Source organism: Coregonus lavaretus (assembly GCF_964263955.1).
Source record: "Coregonus lavaretus genome assembly, contig: HAP1_SCAFFOLD_8092, whole genome shotgun sequence".
NCBI lineage: Eukaryota > Metazoa > Chordata > Actinopteri > Salmoniformes > Salmonidae > Coregonus > Coregonus lavaretus.
The window spans coordinates 3,236-22,940 of record NW_028159475.1 but is presented as its reverse complement, the minus strand read 5'-3'; the positions used below and the strand labels follow the sequence as shown (position 1 = coordinate 22,940).

Sequence of the window (19,705 nt, the reverse complement as noted above, 5' to 3'; positions counted from 1 at the left end):
GTTGCCAGCAGCACAGTTGCAGTCACCAACGCTCTGGATATCATAAAAAAAGCCTAACCAGCTCTGCTAGGATGATTAAAATGGTCAGAGTGAGCTGTTCTCTCATTTGTGTCTGGAAGTAGCTAGCAAACTAGCCAACGTTAGCCAGTTAGCTTGGGTGCTTGACTGCTGTTGTTACGTCAGAACGCTCAGATCAACCCTACTCCTCGGCCGGAGCGTCCAGTGTGCGCTCTGAACGCTCCGAGAGCGAAACGCTCTGAATTTCTGAACGGCCAATCTGACAACGCTCTGAGTTTACGAACACTCTGGCACTCCAAATTAAATGTTCGAATACACCCGTAGTATAAACCAGCCTTTAGTCTCCACCCGTAGTATAAACCAGCCTTTAGTCTCCACCCGTAGTATAAACCAGCCTTTAGTCTCCACCCGTAGTATAAACCAGCCTTTAGTCTCCACCCGTAGTATAAACCAGCCTTTAGTCTCCACCCGTAGTATAAACCAGCCTTTAGTCTCCACCCGTAGTATAAACCAGCCTTTAGTCTCCACCCGTCGTATAAACCAGCCTTTAGTCTCCACCCGTAGTATAAACCAGCCTTTAGTCTCCACCCGTAGTATAAACCAGCCTTTAGTCTCCACCCGTAGTATAAACCAGCCTTTAGTCTCCACCCGTAGTATAAACCAGCCTTTAGTCTCCACCCGTAGTATAAACCAGCCTTTAGTCTTGAAATCTTTGGTTGTTTAGTACATGGCCTCACATGGGAATCCTTAAAGAGATGGGTGGGGCTAAAGCTTAAGAGGGTGTGAACGATGCTGAATGGGTGTAGACAAAGAAGAGCTCTCCAGTAGGTGTACCAAAACATTCAAGGGCTATTTTCTCAAAAGTGATTTTACAAGTTTATCAACTTTCAAAGCAGAATTACTTTCCCAGTGTTCCTCAACTGTAGTGTACGATGTACCTTTTTTTTTTGCTCTGGGTCTCTACTTTTATCCGATGTAAAAAAATAAAAATAAAAAGAGAGAGAGAGAGAGAGAGAGAGAGAGTGTGAGAGAGAGAGTGTGAGAGAGAGAGAGAGAGAGAGAGAGAGAGAGAGAGAGAGAGAGAGAGAGAGAGAGAGAGAGAGAGCTGTAGGCTACAGAAAAGGCCACATACTCTTTCTACCATAGGCTATATCTGCTACATGATTTACGTTCGATAATATTTTTGACGGAATGTTGGTGGTGCGCAGCAGCGATGCGTCTCTCCAACAGCACCCTGGAGAGGCATGCTGGGATATGGACAAGCAAACATATTTTTCACCCCTGCCTTTAACAAAGTGGGCACCGCTTATCACAGGGCGGCATCAGCGCTCGCCTAAAAAGCCCATATGCCACTGGTTGAGATACATTGTCATTATTTTGGGGCAGAATTGTGTGAGGTTTTATGTGTTGCTGGAGGTCAGATTCACTTGGAAGATGCTGCCCTTGTCAATCTGCTGCCATAGGTGGCCACCTAATCCTGTCTAATGGGCGGGCCGGCTCTGGAGGGAGCTCTTCCTTCTCACTCTAATAGGTTGAAGAGTCAGGGGGAGCTAAGATGTCAAGACAGATTTCCCCCTTGTGTGAACTAATAGAATATAATACCACAATATTGTCTTATCTTCTATATTTTCCAATTCCAATTGTCTTCGCTGCTTTTCAAAAAGGAAAATGTATCATTAAATTTGAATTTTGTCATTTCGGAATTGACTGGAATTAGAATGGAACTGACTCCAACCCTGTTTTGTACTAAGTAGGGTGCCAGTATAGACATTGGGACATACTCTATGATTAGAACCTGAGTGACTCATTGCTTCCCTGTTTGTGTTTCCCCCACTAGGACAAGTGTTACCAGTACTGGCCAGACCAGGGCTGTTGGACCTATGGCAATGTCCGGGTGGCTGTGGAAGACATTACTGTGCTGGTGGACTACACCATACGGAAGTTCTGCATACAATATGTAAGTGCAACGCTCAGCCCAGTCTAAGCTATTCGCTGCTCTGGCACCCCAATGGTGGAACAAGCTCCCCCACGACGCCAGGACAGCGGAGTCACCTGACCACCTTCCGGAGACACTTGAAACCCTACCTCTTTAAGGAATAACTGGAATAGTATAACAGTAATCCTTCTACCCCCCCCCCCCCACCCCCTCCCTCCCGCACCCCCCAAGTGGTTGTCCCACTGGCTATCATAAGTTGAATGCACCAATTTGTAAGTCGCTCTGGATAAGAGCGTCTGCTAAATGATGTAAAATGTAAGTTATTATTAGATGGTAATCATGTGGTTGGAGATGTGGAAGTGGGTGTTATTCGATTGTGACAGTACTGTAGGTTTGGTTGGAAATGTAAGCGCTTGCCTATCCTATAGTTAGTCACTTGTAGTAATACTAATGTGATACTAATAAGTATTTGACTGTAAATATGTAACCTACAGAGCTCCACAACACGCCGTAGCAGTCTTATCAAACTTAAAGGTTGTGCTGTAAACTGTGTGTTCTTGTGTTGCGTGAATAGAGTAGACTCTTTTGTTGCTGAGAATTTTCCTGCACGGCAGGAAATGCAAAGCTGTATTTTTAAAGGCGTTTAAAGTTTGTAATTCCCTTTTTAACATCTTACACTTGATTTGCCCTAACGAAAAATGTATCAACCCCTACAACAATGTCAATTTAATTATAATACACATGATAATTCACATTTCCTGTTGCTGCAGGATTATTTTCCTGCTGTAGCAAACTGGCTCAAATTAAGATCCTACATCTGTACAACACAACACATGACCCACAGAGTCACAGGACTATCAAAGCCTACTGCTGCTACTGATCCCCAGTGACTCACTCTAATTCAAAGACCCTCCCGCCCAGGGCCCAAGGTCGAAGGTCGGGGACAGGGTCTGTTGTGTGTGCAGCCTGCTGGCCACCACAAGTGTTCCATCCCGCCCAGGACCCAAGTTCGAAGGTCGGGGACAGGGTCTGTTCCATGTCCCCGAGCTCACGCTACTCAGTGGTTGTCCGTGGTTTGGCACAGGCCAGCCGGGCTAGTAGCTAGTACCACCATTTTTACTTGCCTGGATGACATTATGCTAGCTTACACTCTTAGAAAAAAAAGCTGTTATCTACAACCTAATGGCTGTCCTCATAGGAGAACCCTTTGAAGAACCCTTTTTGGTTTCAGGTAGAACCCTTTTTGGTTCCATGCAGAACCCTTTCCACAGAGGTAGTATCTGGTTTATAGTAATGACTCTATGTAGTATCTGGTTTATAGTAATGACTCTATGTAGTATTTGGTTTACAGTAATGACTCTATGTAGTATCTGGTTTATAGTAATGACTCTATGTAGTATTTGGTTTATAGTAATGACTCTCTATGTAGTATTTGGTTTATAGTAATGACTCTCTATGTAGTATCTGGTTTATAGTAATGACTCTCTATGTAGTATCTGGTTTATAGTAATGACTCTCTATGTAGTATCTGGTTTATAGTAATGACTCTCTATGTAGTATCTGGTTTATAGAAATGACTCTCTATGTAGTATCTGGTTTATAGAAATGACTCTCTATGTAGTATCTGGTTTATAGTAATGACTCTCTATGTAGTATCTGGTTTATAGTAATGACTCTCTATGTAGTATCTGGTTTATAGTAATGACTCTATGTAGTATCTGGTTTATAGTAATGACTCTCTATGTAGTATCTGGTTTATAGTAATGACTCTCTATGTAGTATCTGGTTTATAGTAATGACTCTCTATGTAGTATCTGGTTTACAGTAATGACTCTCTATGTAGTATCTGGTTTATAGTAATGACTCTCTATGTAGTATCTGGTTTATAGTAATGACTCTCTATGTAGTATCTGGTTTATAGTAATGACTCTCTATGTAGTATCTGGTTTATAGTAATGACTCTATGTAGTATCTGGTTTATAGTAATGACTCTCTATGTAGTATCTGGTTTATAGTAATGACTCTCTATATAGTATTTGGTTTATAGTAATGACTCTCTATGTAGTATCTGGTTTATAGTAATGACTCTCTATGTAGTATCTGGTTTATAGTAATGACTCTCTATGTAGTATCTGGTTTATAGTAATGACTCTCTATGTAGTATCTGGTTTATAGTAATGACTCTCTATGTAGTATCTGGTTTATAGAAATGACTCTCTATGTAGTATCTGGTTTATAGTAATGACTCTGTATGTAGTATCTGGTTTACAGTAATGACTCTATGTAGTATCTGGTTTATAGTAATGACTCTATGTAGTATCTGGTTTATAGTAATGACTCTCTATGTAGTATCTGGTTTATAGTAATGACTCTCTATGTAGTATCTGGTTTATAGTAATGACTCTATGTAGTATCTGGTTTATAGTAATGACTCTATGTAGTATCTGGTTTATAGTAATGACTCTATGTAGTATCTGGTTTATAGTAATGACTCTCTATGTAGTATCTGGTTTATAGTAATGACTCTCTATGTAGTATCTGGTTTATAGTAATGACTCTATGTAGTATCTGGTTTATAGTAATGACTCTCTATGTAGTATCTGGTTTATAGTAATGACTCTATGTAGTATCTGGTTTATAGTAATGACTATCTATGTAGTATCTGGTTTATAGTAATGACTCTATGTAGTATCTGGTTTATAGTAATGACTCTATGTAGTATCTGGTTTATAGTAATGACTCTCTATGTAGTATCTGGTTTATAGTAATGACTCTATGTAGTATCTGGTTTATAGTAATGACTATCTATGTAGTATCTGGTTTATAGTAATGACTCTATGTAGTATTTGGTTTATAGTAATGACTCTATATAGTATCTGGTTTATAGTAATGACTCTATGTAGTATCTGGTTTATAGTAATGACTCTATGTAGTATCTGGTTTATAGTAATGACTCTATGTAGTATCTGGTTTATAGTAATGACTCTATGTAGTATCTGGTTTATAGTAATGACTCTATGTAGTATCTGGTTTATAGTAATGACTCTATGTAGTATCTGGTTTATAGTAATGACTCTATGTAGTATCTGGTTTATAGTAATGACTCTATGTAGTATCTGGTTTATAGAAATGACTCTCTATGTAGTATCTGGTTTATAGTAATGACTCTATGTAGTATCTGGTTTATAGTAATGACTCTATGTAGTATCTGGTTTATAGTAATGACTATCTATGTAGTATCTGGTTTATAGTAATGACTCTATGTAGTATCTGGTTTACAGTAATGACTATCTATGTAGTATCTGGTTTACAGTAATGACTCTATGTAGTATCTTGTTTATAGGAATGACTATCTATGTAGTATCTGGTTTACAGTAATGACTCTATGTAGTATCTGGTTTATAGTAATGACTCTATGTAGTATCTGGTTTATAGTAATGACTCTATGTAGTATCTGGTTTATAGTAATGACTCTATGTAGTATCTGGTTTATAGTAATGACACTATGTAGTATCTGGTTTATAGTAATGGCTACCTATGTAGAATCTGGTTTATAGTAATGACTCTGTGTGTAGTATCTGGTTTACAGTAATGACTCTATGTAGTATCTGGTTTATAGTAATGACTCTATGTAGTATCTGGTTTATAGTAATGACACTCTATGTAGTATCTGGTTTATAGTAATGACTACCTATGTAGTATCTGGTTTATAGTAATGACTCTATGTAGTATCTGGTTTATAGTAATGACTCTATGTAGTATCTGGTTTATAGTAATGACTCTATGTAGTATCTGGTTTATAGTAATGACTCTATGTAGTATCTGGTTTATAGTAATGACTCTATGTAGTATCTGGTTTATAGAAATGACTCTCTATGTAGTATCTGGTTTATAGTAATGACTCTATGTAGTATCTGGTTTATAGTAATGACTCTATGTAGTATCTGGTTTATAGTAATGACTATCTATGTAGTATCTGGTTTATAGTAATGACTCTATGTAGTATCTGGTTTACAGTAATGACTCTCTATGTAGTATCTGGTTTACAGTAATGACTATCTATGTAGTATCTGGTTTACAGTAATGACTCTATGTAGTATCTTGTTTATAGGAATGACTATCTATGTAGTATCTGGTTTACAGTAATGACTCTATGTAGTATCTGGTTTATAGTAATGACTCTATGTAGTATCTGGTTTATAGTAATGACTCTATGTAGTATCTGGTTTATAGTAATGACTCTATGTAGTATCTGGTTTATAGTAATGACACTCTATGTAGTATCTGGTTTATAGTAATGGCTACCTATGTAGAATCTGGTTTATAGTAATGACTCTGTGTGTAGTATCTGGTTTACAGTAATGACTCTATGTAGTATCTGGTTTACAGTAATGACTCTCTATGTAGTATCTGGTTTATAGTAATGACTCTATATGTAGTATCTGGTTTATAGTAATGACTCTCTATGTAGTATCTGGTTTATAGTAATGACTATATGTAGTATCTGGTTTATAGTAATGACTCTCTATGTAGTATCTGGTTTATAGTAATGACTCTATGTAGTATCTGGTTTATAGTAATGACTCTGTATGTAGTATCTGGTTTACAGTAATGACTCTATGTAGTATCTGGTTTATAGTAATGACTCTATGTAGTATTTGGTTTATAGTAATGACTCTATGTAGTATTTGGTTTATAGTAATGACTCTATGTAGTATCTGGTTTATAGTAATGACTCTCTATGTAGTATCTGGTTTACAGTAATGACTCTATGTAGTATCTGGTTTACAGTAATGACTCTGTATGTAGTATCTGGTTTATAGTAATGACTCTCTATGTAGTATCTGGTTTATAGTAATGATTCTCTATGTAGTATCTGGTTTACAGTAATGACTCTATGTAGTATCTGGTTTACAGTAATGACTCTGTATGTCTGCTCTGTGTGTCCTCTCCTGTAGCAGGCCAGTGACGGCACCAAGCCCTCCAGGCTGGTCACCCAGCTCCACTTCACCAGCTGGCCTGATTTTGGGGTGCCCTTCTCCCCCATCGGCATGCTCAAGTTCCTCAAGAAAGTCAAGACGGTCAACCCCTCCTTCGCTGGTCCCATCATGGTCCACTGCAGGTACCTTATACTGGGATGTAGTCTTTCAGACATTTCAACTGTTTTAGTGTACATAGTAACCTCAAGGTTACATTCCCACCTATCTTTAGTGAGAGAGATCTAACTACCATTCTAATATTCTCAGACGCTAAATAGTTGACTCCTTGGCCTTCTCTGTCCTTTGTCTCTGCAGTGCTGGTGTGGGAAGGACAGGGACCTTCATTGTGATTGACGGCGTGATTGACATGATGCACCAAGAGCAGAAGATTGACGTCTTTGGTTTTGTGTCCAAGATAAGAGACCAGCGCTCACAGCTCGTGCAGACGGACGTGAGTAGGGTGAAATAAACAGCAGGGTCACAACACTATTTCCTGCAAGGCATCAGTCTATGTTACTCTTAGTACTAGGACTAGCAATATGTCCAAAAGTAAGTTCTAAATGTGTATTTGTAATGTAAACTAGAAAAAATAGAGGTCCAAGAATCTATCCCTGTGGAACAGCACACTTCTTCTTCTTCTTCTTCTTCTTCTTCTTCTTCTTCTTCTTCTTCTTCTTCTTCTTCTTCTTCTTCAGCTTAATCATCTTCTTCTTCTTCTTCTTCTTCTTCAGCTTAATCATCTTCTTCTTCTTCTTCTTCTTCTTCTTCTTCAGCTTAATCATCTTCTTCTTCTTCTTCTTCTTCTTCTTCTTCTTCTTCTTCTTCTTCTTCTTCTAGTGCTCTAACTATGTGTTTTGTCTTCCTCTGTGGCCTCCAGATGCAGTACTCGTTCATCTATCAGGCCCTGTTGGAATACTACCTCTACGGCGACACAGAGCTGGACGTGTCATCTCTGGAAGGACACCTGCACAAACTCCACAACACCCACGCCCCCTTGGACAGGGTCGGTCTGGAGGAGGAGTTCAAAGTGAGAGCCGGGGGTCCTGTCTCTCTGACATGGTTATAGTAGATGAGATATATAGCCCCTTCGCTACGTGCAATTTAGGATCCTTGAAAATCTATGTATGACTATAATAGCAATTGTGGCATCGTGTATAAATTATTCTATATTAGTTAGCATTTCCATTATCTTGACATATTTGATATCCTGATAAATGTATTTTACGTGTACTTTTACACCCTGACACTTTTCTGTCCCCTCCCCACCTCCAGAAACTGACCAACATGCGGATAATGAAGGAGAACATGAGGATGGGAAATCTCCCTGCCAACATGAAGAAGAACAGAGTGCTCCAGATTATTCCATGTAAGGAACGCCGGAAAAGTTACAACACACAAACTGAATCCCAGTCTGTTTCCCCAGTCCAGTGGCACCACGTTGCGTCATGCAGTATTGTTTAACGTGTGACAGATTGTGACCCACAGATTATATTGTGTTCATGTCAACCTTTCAGAACGAGACGAGAGATATTATGACATCTCTTATTCCCTTGGTTTCTCTTACCTAAACTGCATTCATGCAGAAGTAGCCAGGAAATCCACTGTATATGTACCTTTTCATATTTGGTATTGATATATTTAAACCTGCATGGGACTGACGTTGAGAGATCGTTTATCCGGTCATCTTGTGGTTTTATCTGATAAAACGCTTTTTTTTTTTTTTTTTTTTTTGCTGTTCTTTGGGTTGAGTGATGCGTTTTTCATTGCCTTGCCTCTGAGCTTGCAAATAGTGTTTGGGAAATGGGATCCGAACAAGCCTTTTTTAGGTTGCATCTCAAAGGGCACCCTATTCTCTGTTTAGTGCACTACTTTGGACCAGGGTTCATAGGGCTCGGAATTAATGCCTGAACTTATCTTTTGGTTAAGATATGGCACAATGTGCCGTAATTAAAAACGGCGCCACACAGGTCGTAATCTACAGACGGCGCCACACAGCGTAATTACAACGCCAAGCCATGTCGTAATTCTGCAGTTACGATGAGGGGTCGTGTTTTATTTTGGAGAGTTGCAATGTTATGTGATTGATATACTCGATGTACTGTCTTTGTAGTTATCTCCCGTTTTTAATATTTGATTTTGATCTTGAATTTATTTTTCAGATGACTTCAACAGAGTGATTGTGTCCATGAGAAGAGGCCAAGAGTTTACCGACTACATCAACGCATCTTTTATAGACGTAAGTAAACATTACAATACTCACTACTACACCAATGAGTAAATGTGAATCAATGTCACATTTGTTCTCAGTTCTTTTTTTTTTTTTTTTGCAGTATATTAAAGTATATATTCATACACTGCAATCTGCAAAGTTTCAAGGAAGTTGTACCGATGTAACATGGGGGGTAATGACTGTACCGTATGCTGTGGTGGGGGGTCCTCAGGGCTACAGGCAGAAGATGTAACATGGGGGGTAATGACTGTACCGTATGCTGTGGTGGGGGGTCCTCAGGGCTACAGGCAGAAGATGTAACATGGGGGGTAATGACTGTACCGTATGCTGTGGTGGGGGGTCTGTAACATGGGGGGTAATGACTGTACCGTATGCTGTGGTGGGGGGTCCTCAGGGCTACGGGCAGAAGATGTAACATGGGGGGTAATGACTGTACCGTATGCTGTGGTGGGGGGTCCTCAGGGCTACAGGCAGAAGATGTAACATGGGGGGTAATGACTGTACCGTATGCTGTGGTGGGGGGTCCTCAGGGCTACAGGCAGAAAGATGTAACATGGGGGGTAATGACTGTACCGTATGCTGTGGTGGGGGGTCCTCAGGGCTACAGGCAGAAGATGTAACATGGGGGGTAATGACTGTACCGTATGCTGTGGTGGGGGGTCCTCAGGGCTACAGGCAGAAGATGTAACATGGGGGTAATGACTGTACCGTATGCTGTGGTGGGGGGTCCTCAGGGCTACAGGCAGAAGATGTAACATGGGGGGTAATGACTGTACCGTATGCTGTGGTGGGGGGTCTGTAACATGGGGGGTAATGACTGTACCGTATGCTGTGGTGGGGGGTCCTCAGGGCTACAGGCAGAAGGACTACTTTATAGCGACCCAGGGTCCTTTGTCTCACACGGTGGAGGACTACTGGAGGATGGCCTGGGAGTGGAAGTGTCACTCCATCGTCATGCTGACTGAACTACAGGAGAGGGAGCAGGTAGGAAGGATATTCATCAAAGAAATAGCATATTTAACCTTTATTTGACTAGGCAAATCAGATTTACAAATTCTTATTTACAATGACGGCCTACCAAAAGGCAAAAGGACTCCTGTGGGGACGGGGGCTGGGATTAAAAATAAAAATATAGGACAAAACACACATCACGACTAGAGAGACGCCACAACACTACATAAAGAGAGACACCACAACACTACATAAAGAGAGACACCACAACACTACATAAAGAGAGACACCACAACACTACATAAAGAGAGACGCCACAACACTACATAAAGAGAGACACCACAACACTACATAAAGAGAGACACCACAACACTACATAAAGAGAGACGCCACAACACTACATAAAGAGAGACACCACAACACTACATAAAGAGAGACACCACAACACTACATAGAGAGAGACACCACAACACTACATAAAGAGAGACACCACACCACTACATAAAGAGAGACACCACAACACTACATAAAGAGAGACACCACAACACTACATAAAGAGAGACGCCACAACACTACATAAAGAGAGACACCACAACACTACATAAAGAGAGACACCACAACACTACATAAAGAGAGACACCACAACACTACATAAAGAGAGACACCACAACACTACATAAAGAGAGACGCCACAACACTACATAAAGAGAGACGCCACAACACTACATAAAGAGAGACACCACAACACTACATAAAGAGAGACACCACAACACTACATAAAGAGAGACACCACAACACTACATAAAGAGAGACACCACAACACTACATAAAGAGAGACACCACAACACTACATAAAGAGAGACACCACAACACTACATAAAGAGAGACACCACAACACTACATAAAGAGAGACACCACAACACTACATAAAGAGAGACGCCACAACACTACATAAAGAGAGACGCCACAACACTACATAAAGAGAGACGCCACAACACTACATAAAGAGAGACACCACAACACTACATAAAGAGAGACACCACAACACTACATAAAGAGAGACACCACAACACTACATAAAGAGAGACACCACAACACTACATAAAGAGAGACGCCACAACACTACATAAAGAGAGACGCCACAACACTACATAAAGAGAGACACCACAACACTACATAGAGAGAGGACAAAACACTACATAAAGAGAGACGCCACAACACTACATAAAGAGAGACACCACAACACTACATAAAGAGAGACACCACAACACTACATAAAGAGAGACGCCACAACACTACATAAAGAGAGACACCACAACACTACATAAAGAGAGACGCCACAACACTACATAAAGAGAGACGCCACAACACTACATAAAGAGAGACGCCACAACACTACATAAAGAGAGACACCACAACACTACATAGAGAGAGGACAAAACACTACATAAAGAGAGACACCACAACACTACATAGAGAGAGGACAAAACACTACATAAAGAGAGACGCCACAACACTACATAAAGAGAGACACCACAACACTACATAAAGAGAGACGCCACAACACTACATAAAGAGAGACACCACAACACTACATAAAGAGAGACACCACAACACTACATAAAGAGAGACACCACAACACTACATAAAGAGAGACACCACAACACTACATAAAGAGAGACGCCACAACACTACATAAAGAGAGACACCACAACACTACATAAAGAGAGACACCACAACACTACATAAAGAGAGACGCCACAACACTACATATAATCTGTGGGTCACAATCTGTCACACGTTAAACAATACTGCATGACGCAACGTAGTGCCACTGGACTGGGGAAACAGACTGGGATTCAGTTTGTGTGTTGTAACTTTTTCCGGCGTTCCTTACATGGAATAATCTGGAGCACTCTGTTCTTCTTCATGTTGGCAGGGAGATTTCCCATCCTCATGTTCTCCTTCATTATCCGCATGTTGGTCAGTTTCTGGAGGTGGGGAGGGGACAGAAAATTGTCAGGGTGTAAAAGTACACGTAAAATACATTTATCAGGATATCAAATATTTCAAGATAATGGAAATGCAAACTAATATAGAATAATTTATACACGATGCCACAATTGCTATTATAGTCATACATAGATTTTCAAGGATCCTAAATTGGCCCCAGTGATGTACTAGGCCGTACGCACTGCCCTCTGTAGCGCCTTACGGTCGGAGGCCAAGCAGTTGCCATACCAGGTGGTGATGCAACCGGTCAGGATGCTCTCGTTGGTGCAGCTGTAGAACCTTTTGAGGATCTGAGAGCCCATACCAAATATTTTCAGTCTCCTGAGGGGAAAAGGTGTTGTCGTGCCCTCTTCACGACTGTCTTGGTGTTTTTGGACCATGATAGTTTGTTGGTGATGTGGACACCAATGAACTTGAAACTCTCGACCCGCTCCACTACATCCCCGTCGATGTTAAATGGGGGCCTGTTCGGCCCTCCTTTTCCTGTAGTCCACGATCAGCTCCTTTGTCTTGCTCACATTGAGGGAGAGGTTGTTGTCCTGACACCACACTGCCAGGTCTCTGACCTCCTTGGTGATCAGACCTACCATTATTGTGTCGTCAGCAAACTTGATGATGGTGTTGGAGTTGTGCTTGGCCGCCAGTCATGAGTGAGAGTGAACAGGGAGTACAGGAGGGGACTGAGCACGCACCCCTGAGGGGCCCCCGTGTTGAGGATCAGCGTGGCAGATGTGTTGTTGCCTACTCTTACCACCTGGGGGCGGCCCGTCAGGAAGTCCAGGATCCAGTTGCAGAAGGAGGTGTTTAGTCCCAGGGTCCTTAGCTTAGTGATGAGCTTTGAGGGCACTATGGTGTTGAACACTGAGCTGTAGTCAATGAATAGCATTCTCACATAGGTGTTCCTTTTGTCCAGGTGGGAAAGGGCAATGTGGACTGCGATTGAGATTGCGTCATCTGTAGAATTGTAGAATTGGAGTGGGTCTAGGGTTTTCCGGGACGATGGTGTTGATGTGAGCCATGACCAGCCTTTCAAAGCACTTCATGGCTACCGACGTGAGTGCTACGGGGCGGTAGTCATTTAGGCAGGTTACCTTCGCTTTCTTGGGCACGGGGACTATGGTGGTCTGCTTGAAACATGTTGGGATTACAGACTCTGTCAGGGGAAGACACTTGCCAGTTGGTCCGCGCGTGCTCTGAGTACACGTCCTGGTAATCCGTATTCACTTACTGCTACTGCACCTCAGTTGTCTACTGCTAAAAAAGATCCGAAACTAGGACCTCTTACATGATTTGAGTTATTGTAATATTGTACTAGGCTACTGTTCTTACATGATTTGAGTTATTGTAATATTGTATGTCTTCTTACATGTCTTCTTCTTCTATTATTTGACGGTAACGTAATCACTATTCTATCCAGTACTCTGTGTTAATCTCCTGTCCGTGTCTCCTGCAGGACAAGTGTTTCCAGTACTGGCCCACAGAGGACTCAGTGACCTATGGAAACTACACTGTAGAGATCAAGGGAGACACTGTTTGTGACACCTTCAGTCTACGGGACCTGGTACTCACCTACGGCCCAGTAAGTTAAACATGGAAATACCCTGAGGTGGTGAGGGACTTAAAGCAATAGTTTATTGAGATTTTTTTGCCTTAACCTTCGTCTTACCTCAAGAGAGGAGTCTATGAATAATCACAGCAATACAGTGTTCGTCATGCTATCATATTGCTAATCTTGTAACCCTCGACCAAATTAGATGTTTACAGTCGTCACGAGAAACTAGCGTATTGCTAGAATTTGCATTCGAAACGCTAAACTATCTTTCCAAACCTAGCAAATTGCTAAAATTAGCTCCCAAACGCTAAGCTATCTTACCAAACCTAGCAAATCGCGAAAATTTGCTCCCAATGCTAAATTATCCGTCCAAACCTAGCATATTGCTAAAATTAGCTCCCAAACGCTAAGCTATTTTACCAAACCTAGCAAATTGCAAAAATTTGCTCCCAGTGCTAAATTATCCGTCCAAACCTATCATATTGCTAAAATGAGCATCCTGAAAGCTACATTATCTTTTCAAACCTGGGTTTCCATGTTTCAGGATAAGCAGACACGTCTGGTCCGCCACTTCCACTTCCACGGCTGGCCAGAGATCGGGATCCCAGCCGAGGGGAAAGGAATGATCGACATCATCGCCTCGGTGCAGAAACAGCAACAGCAGTCAGGAAACCATCCCATCATCGTACACTGCAGGTAGCTAAGACTCTGACCCTTATCACCATGTGGTGGGATATATTACTTTGCTAACACTTTTACACTTTACTCTTACCTAAGTAACACTTTTATACCACTTTAAATGTACTTCGGTAACCCTTTTTTTTTTTTCGGTAACACTTTGGACTTTTATAGTTTGTTCAGCATTCTTTAGGCAGGACAACCCATTACAACAGTCACAAAACCCCAAAGTCACTGTTTTTCTTTATTGTTCTGTTGTGTTAGTGCTGGTGCAGGGCGAACAGGTACGTTCATTGCACTGAGCAATATCCTGGAGCGGGTCAAAGCTGAGGGCTTGCTGGACGTGTTTCAGACTGTGAAGAGCTTACGGATGCAGAGGCCACATATGGTCCAGACCGTGGTGAGGACTTTGACACAAATCACCGTTTGTTACACCAAAACCGTTTCCTCTGAAAAATATTTTGAACCTATTCTAATTTCCAAAGAATCCAATATTTTAACGTAGTTTTGTGACACATCATAATTGACCATGTATCTATCGGTCCCAATGCCAGTAATAGATAATACAATATCAGAATGTGTCTTTGGTGCTCTGGCTGACAGTAAAATGATCAAAACAGATATAAAACATTGAACATTTAACATGTCAGTTCATCGGAGTCTTATTTAGAATTGTCCCTGATGGTTCTAAATTCTTTCCCCAGGAACAATACGACTTCTGCTACCGGGTGGTACAAGACTTTGTGGACATTTTCTCAGACTATGCCAATTTTAAATGATGAAATATTTGCCTTAAACATCATTTTGTTCAATGTTGTTTTTGAAATACCACTTGGTCATGATTTGCGTTAAAATGTCCTTAAAATAATTAAATGGTTTTCTATTTTGCTATGCACTTGTCCTTACTGTGACTAAAACTCCATCCCTCGCTGTAATATACTGTATGTCAATGGGACGAAAATTGTAAATGCCAAAAGTAAGATAAATAATGTATATCTCACATCATGTATAAAAATTATTTTGTAATGAAATTCAAGTGTTATTTTAACCTTGGTCGCTTTATTCACATATGTAGTTGTTGTATGATACTGTACTTTTGTTAAAATGTTGTTTATTCAGACTGAGTGTTTATTGATTTGACCGTACGTGTAATATTTTTGAGTGTGTAGCTATTGTAAATGTTTTATGTATTGTTGCAGACCTTCCATTTATTGCATTCTAAGAACATCATGTGAATATTATTAAGATATTCGGACATTTATCGATGACTTCTATCTGTGACTAGAGGTGATAACTCATCTGTCTTTAATTTTATTGGAAATAACCCATCTTTAAAATATTAAGGTCTTTACAATGCAAGATAAGTCTCTTTTTTTTTTTTTTAGCCACAATGTCAAGAACACAAAAAATATGCAAAGTATCGATATCAAGTTAAGCCTTTATTATTGACTAGGATAATAGTAACAAACATATTAAGGAATTGTAAGAATTTGTTTCCATTAATGTGATGGAAGTGGATAGTCTACTTCAGTCCAGCAAAGTGATATGCAACTGCACATATAATATCAAGGTACCAGTAGCACTAACACTACCATACTGCAGTTTCTGTCCGTCCACAACGGCAAATATTTAGCTAAAGCCACTGCACATATTCTGAAGCACATGTACATTGCCAAGCATACTACCAAGGAATATTACAGATACATTTCAAATATGTTAAATCTGAAAAGTGATAATAGTCATCATTTGTATATATATATATATATATATATATATATATATATATATATATATATCGTGTATTGCCTAATATCGGTGGATACATCTTAATTGAATGCAGTCCTGAACTGCCCATATATCTGAGAAGTGATATGTATTATTGTACCTAATTGGAAGGAGTCTGCTGATGCTGTGCCAAATAAGTCTAGGAACAAAGCACAACTCATTCTGATCTGACGCAACAGTCAGTGTGACGTACAATGGAAAGATCAAACGTAAGTGCATCTAAATGAACTCAACACAATATAAAAAAAAAAAAAAAGCACAAAGGATGGACAAAACTCCTTTTTATTTCAAATAATGATCCTCAATCTGTTAATAAAATATCCATGCAAATGCCATACCTTTTAGTATTTAAACATCTGTGTACATTATAGTATACTGGCTTCCACCAATCCCATGAAATACAGAGATCCTCATTATGACATCACAGCATTTACGTTGTTGTGAAAGATTAGGTCATGGGGGGGGGGACCCAAACAAAACATTACCTCAAACGCCAGTGGTGCTTCAATGCCAGTTTTATAAGGGCGCCCTTCTAGGAATCTCAGATAAGACCACCTGAAAGGCCCAGAAGACCAGACACACGCTCCTCTATATCTTTAGAACATGTTGAAATATGTCATGTCATGTTGATACAACAGGGAGGAGGAAGAACTAACCATGTCAAGTACACAATTAAACAAGGAAATCGTCTGTAGAGATGGAATTATGTTGAACAGTTGGAATATGGAATTGTTGGATGCTGTGTCAGATGTGATTTGTTGTTCTGGAGGAATGGCCCAACTTAACCCCGTCTCCCTGGACCTCTTTTTAATCGGTTCTGTGTTTTGATAAAGATGGAGGAGGGTGTTTTCAGGTCACACCTCTTCCACTTTAGTTTTCTGCTTTTCATAGTCGGCCTCTCTTGGATTCTCAATGTCTTTTAAATGCTGGGTTGCAATATTAAATTAATTGAAAAACCTACTTTTTGCTCAGTCAATTTACTTACATGTGGTTCAGCACTGCCATCTAGTGGGGAAGAAGGGGTATATACTATTCAGTTACATCATGCTTTATGTAAACCAGTAGATGTCACTGTTAAGTTGAAATAGTCTCACTATATCCTCAAAATGATCCTTTACTAATCCAAACAGGTGAAACTCCATAGCAGGTGGCTGGTGGCACCTTAATTGGGAAGGACTGGCTCATAATAATGGCTGGAACAGATTGAATGGAATGGTATCAAACACATCAAACATATGGTTTCCATGGTTCCCATGTGCTTGATGCCACTCCATTTACTCCATTCCAGCCATTATTATGAGCCAGTCCTCCAACCACCAGCCTAACGTGAGCTCCATACATGGGGATAATCTCAATCACTTTATTGGTCAACTGAAATGTGACTTCTGCTTTATCCCAACCATCTGAAAGACACATACACATACAGCATACAGGTTGGAGAGGTTGGAGCAGAGGACTGTTACATACAGCATACAGGTTGGAGCAGAGGACTGTTACATACAGCATACAGGTTGGAGCAGAGGACTGTTACATACAGCATACAGGTTGGAGCAGAGGACTGTTACATACAGCATACAGGTTGGAGAGGTTGGAGCAGAGGACTGTTACATACAGCATACAGGTTGGAGAGGTTGGAGTAGAGGACTGTTACATACAGCATACAGGTTGGAGAGGTTGGAGCAGAGGACTGTTACATACAGCATACAGGTTGGAGAGGTTGGAGCAGAGGACTGTTACATACAGCATACAGGTTGGAGCAGAGGACTGTTACATACAGTATACAGGTTGGAGAGGTTGGAGCAGAGGACTGTTACATACAGCATACAGGTTGGAGAGGTTGGAGCAGAGGACTGTTACATACAGTATACAGGTTGGAGAGGTTGGAGCAGAGGACTGTTACATACAGCATACAGGTTGGAGCAGAGGACTGTTACATACAGTATACAGGTTGGAGAGGTTGGAGCAGAGGACTGTTACATACAGCATACAGGTTGGAGAGGTTGGAGCAGGGGACTGTTACATACAGCATACAGGTTGGAGCAGAGGACTGTTACATACAGCATACAGGTTGGAGAGGTTGGAGCAGAGGACTGTTACATACAGCATACAGGTAGGAGAGGTTGGAGCAGAGGACTGTTACATACAGTATACAGGTTGGAGAGGTTGGAGCAGATGACTGTTACATACAGCATACAGGTTGGAGAGGTTGGAGCAGAGGACTGTTACATACAGTATACAGGTTGGAGAGGTTGGAGCAGAGGACTGTTACATACAGCATACAGGTTGGAGAGGTTGGAGCAGAGGACTGTTACATACAGCATACAGGTTGGAGAGGTTGGAGCAGAGGACTGTTACATACAGTATACAGGTTGGAGAGGTTGGAGCAGAGGACTGTTACATACAGCATACAGGTTGGAGAGGTTGGAGCAGAGGACTGTTACATACAGCATACAGGTTGGAGCAGAGGACTGTTACATACAGTATACAGGTTGGAGAGGTTGGAGCAGAGGACTGTTACATACAGCATATAGGTTGGAGAGGTTGGAGCAGAGGACTGTTACATACAGTATACAGGTTGGAGCAGAGGACTGTTACATACAGTATACAGGTTGGAGCAGAGGACTGTTACAAACAGTATGCGGGAGGCTGCCACACTGGTCGCTTGTAGAGCAGTTGTTGAGGTGGGTTAAATTACTTTAGACATGGTTTATCATCCCATGGTTTATTATCCCATGGTTTAGATATGGTTTAGACATGGTTCTAAACATGGTTTTAAGAATGGTTTTAGACATGGTTTAGACATTATTTAGAAATGGCTTTAGACATGGTTCTAAACATGGTTTTAGATATGGTTTAGACATGGTTTATTATCCCATGGTTTAGACATGGTTTAGACATGGTTTATTATCCCATGGTTTAGACATGGTTTATTATCCCATGGTTTATTATTCCATGGTTTAGACATGGTTTATTATCCCATGGTTTAGACATGGTTTATTATCCCATGGTTTATTATCCCATGGTTTAGACATGGTTTATTATCCCATGGTTTAGACATGGTTTAGACATGGTTTATTATCCCATGGTTTAGACATGGTTTAGACATGGTTTATTATCCCATGGTTTAGACATGGTTTATTATCCCATGGTTTAGACATGGTTTATTATCCCATGGTTTAGACATGGTTTAGACATGGTTTATTATCCCATGGTTTAGACATGGTTTATTATCCCATGGTTTCTTATCCCATGGTTTAGACATGGTTTATTATCCCATGGTTTAGACATGGTTTATTATCCCATGGTTTCTTATCCCATGGTTTAGACATGGTTTATTATCCCATGGTTTCTTATCCCATGGTTTAGACATGGTTTATTATCCCATGGTTTAGACATGGTTTATTATCCCATGGTTTATTATCCCATGGTTTAGACATGGTTTAGACATGGTTTATTATCCCATGGTTTAGACATGGTTTAGACATGGTTTATTATCCCATGGTTTAGACATGGTTTATTATCCCATGGTTTAGACATGGTTTATTATCCCATGGTTTAGACAT

General features: G+C 40.5%; 1 protein-coding gene across 1 annotated transcript; it reads left to right on the top strand.

Annotated features, from left to right (window-relative positions):
• Nucleotides 1–1,855: 1,855 nt before the first annotated feature.
• On the top strand, nucleotides 1,856–15,475 carry LOC311122813 (receptor-type tyrosine-protein phosphatase epsilon-like; the record flags this gene model as incomplete). Its single annotated transcript, XM_084197129.1, has 11 exons — nucleotides 1,856–1,975; nucleotides 6,913–7,076; nucleotides 7,249–7,384; nucleotides 7,811–7,960; nucleotides 8,206–8,299; nucleotides 9,093–9,169; nucleotides 10,013–10,147; nucleotides 13,581–13,706; nucleotides 14,224–14,375; nucleotides 14,622–14,757; nucleotides 15,062–15,475. Coding segments are annotated over 11 exons (1,365 nt in total), but the record flags the coding sequence as incomplete, so codon positions are not given.
• Nucleotides 15,476–19,705: the final 4,230 nt, after the last annotated feature.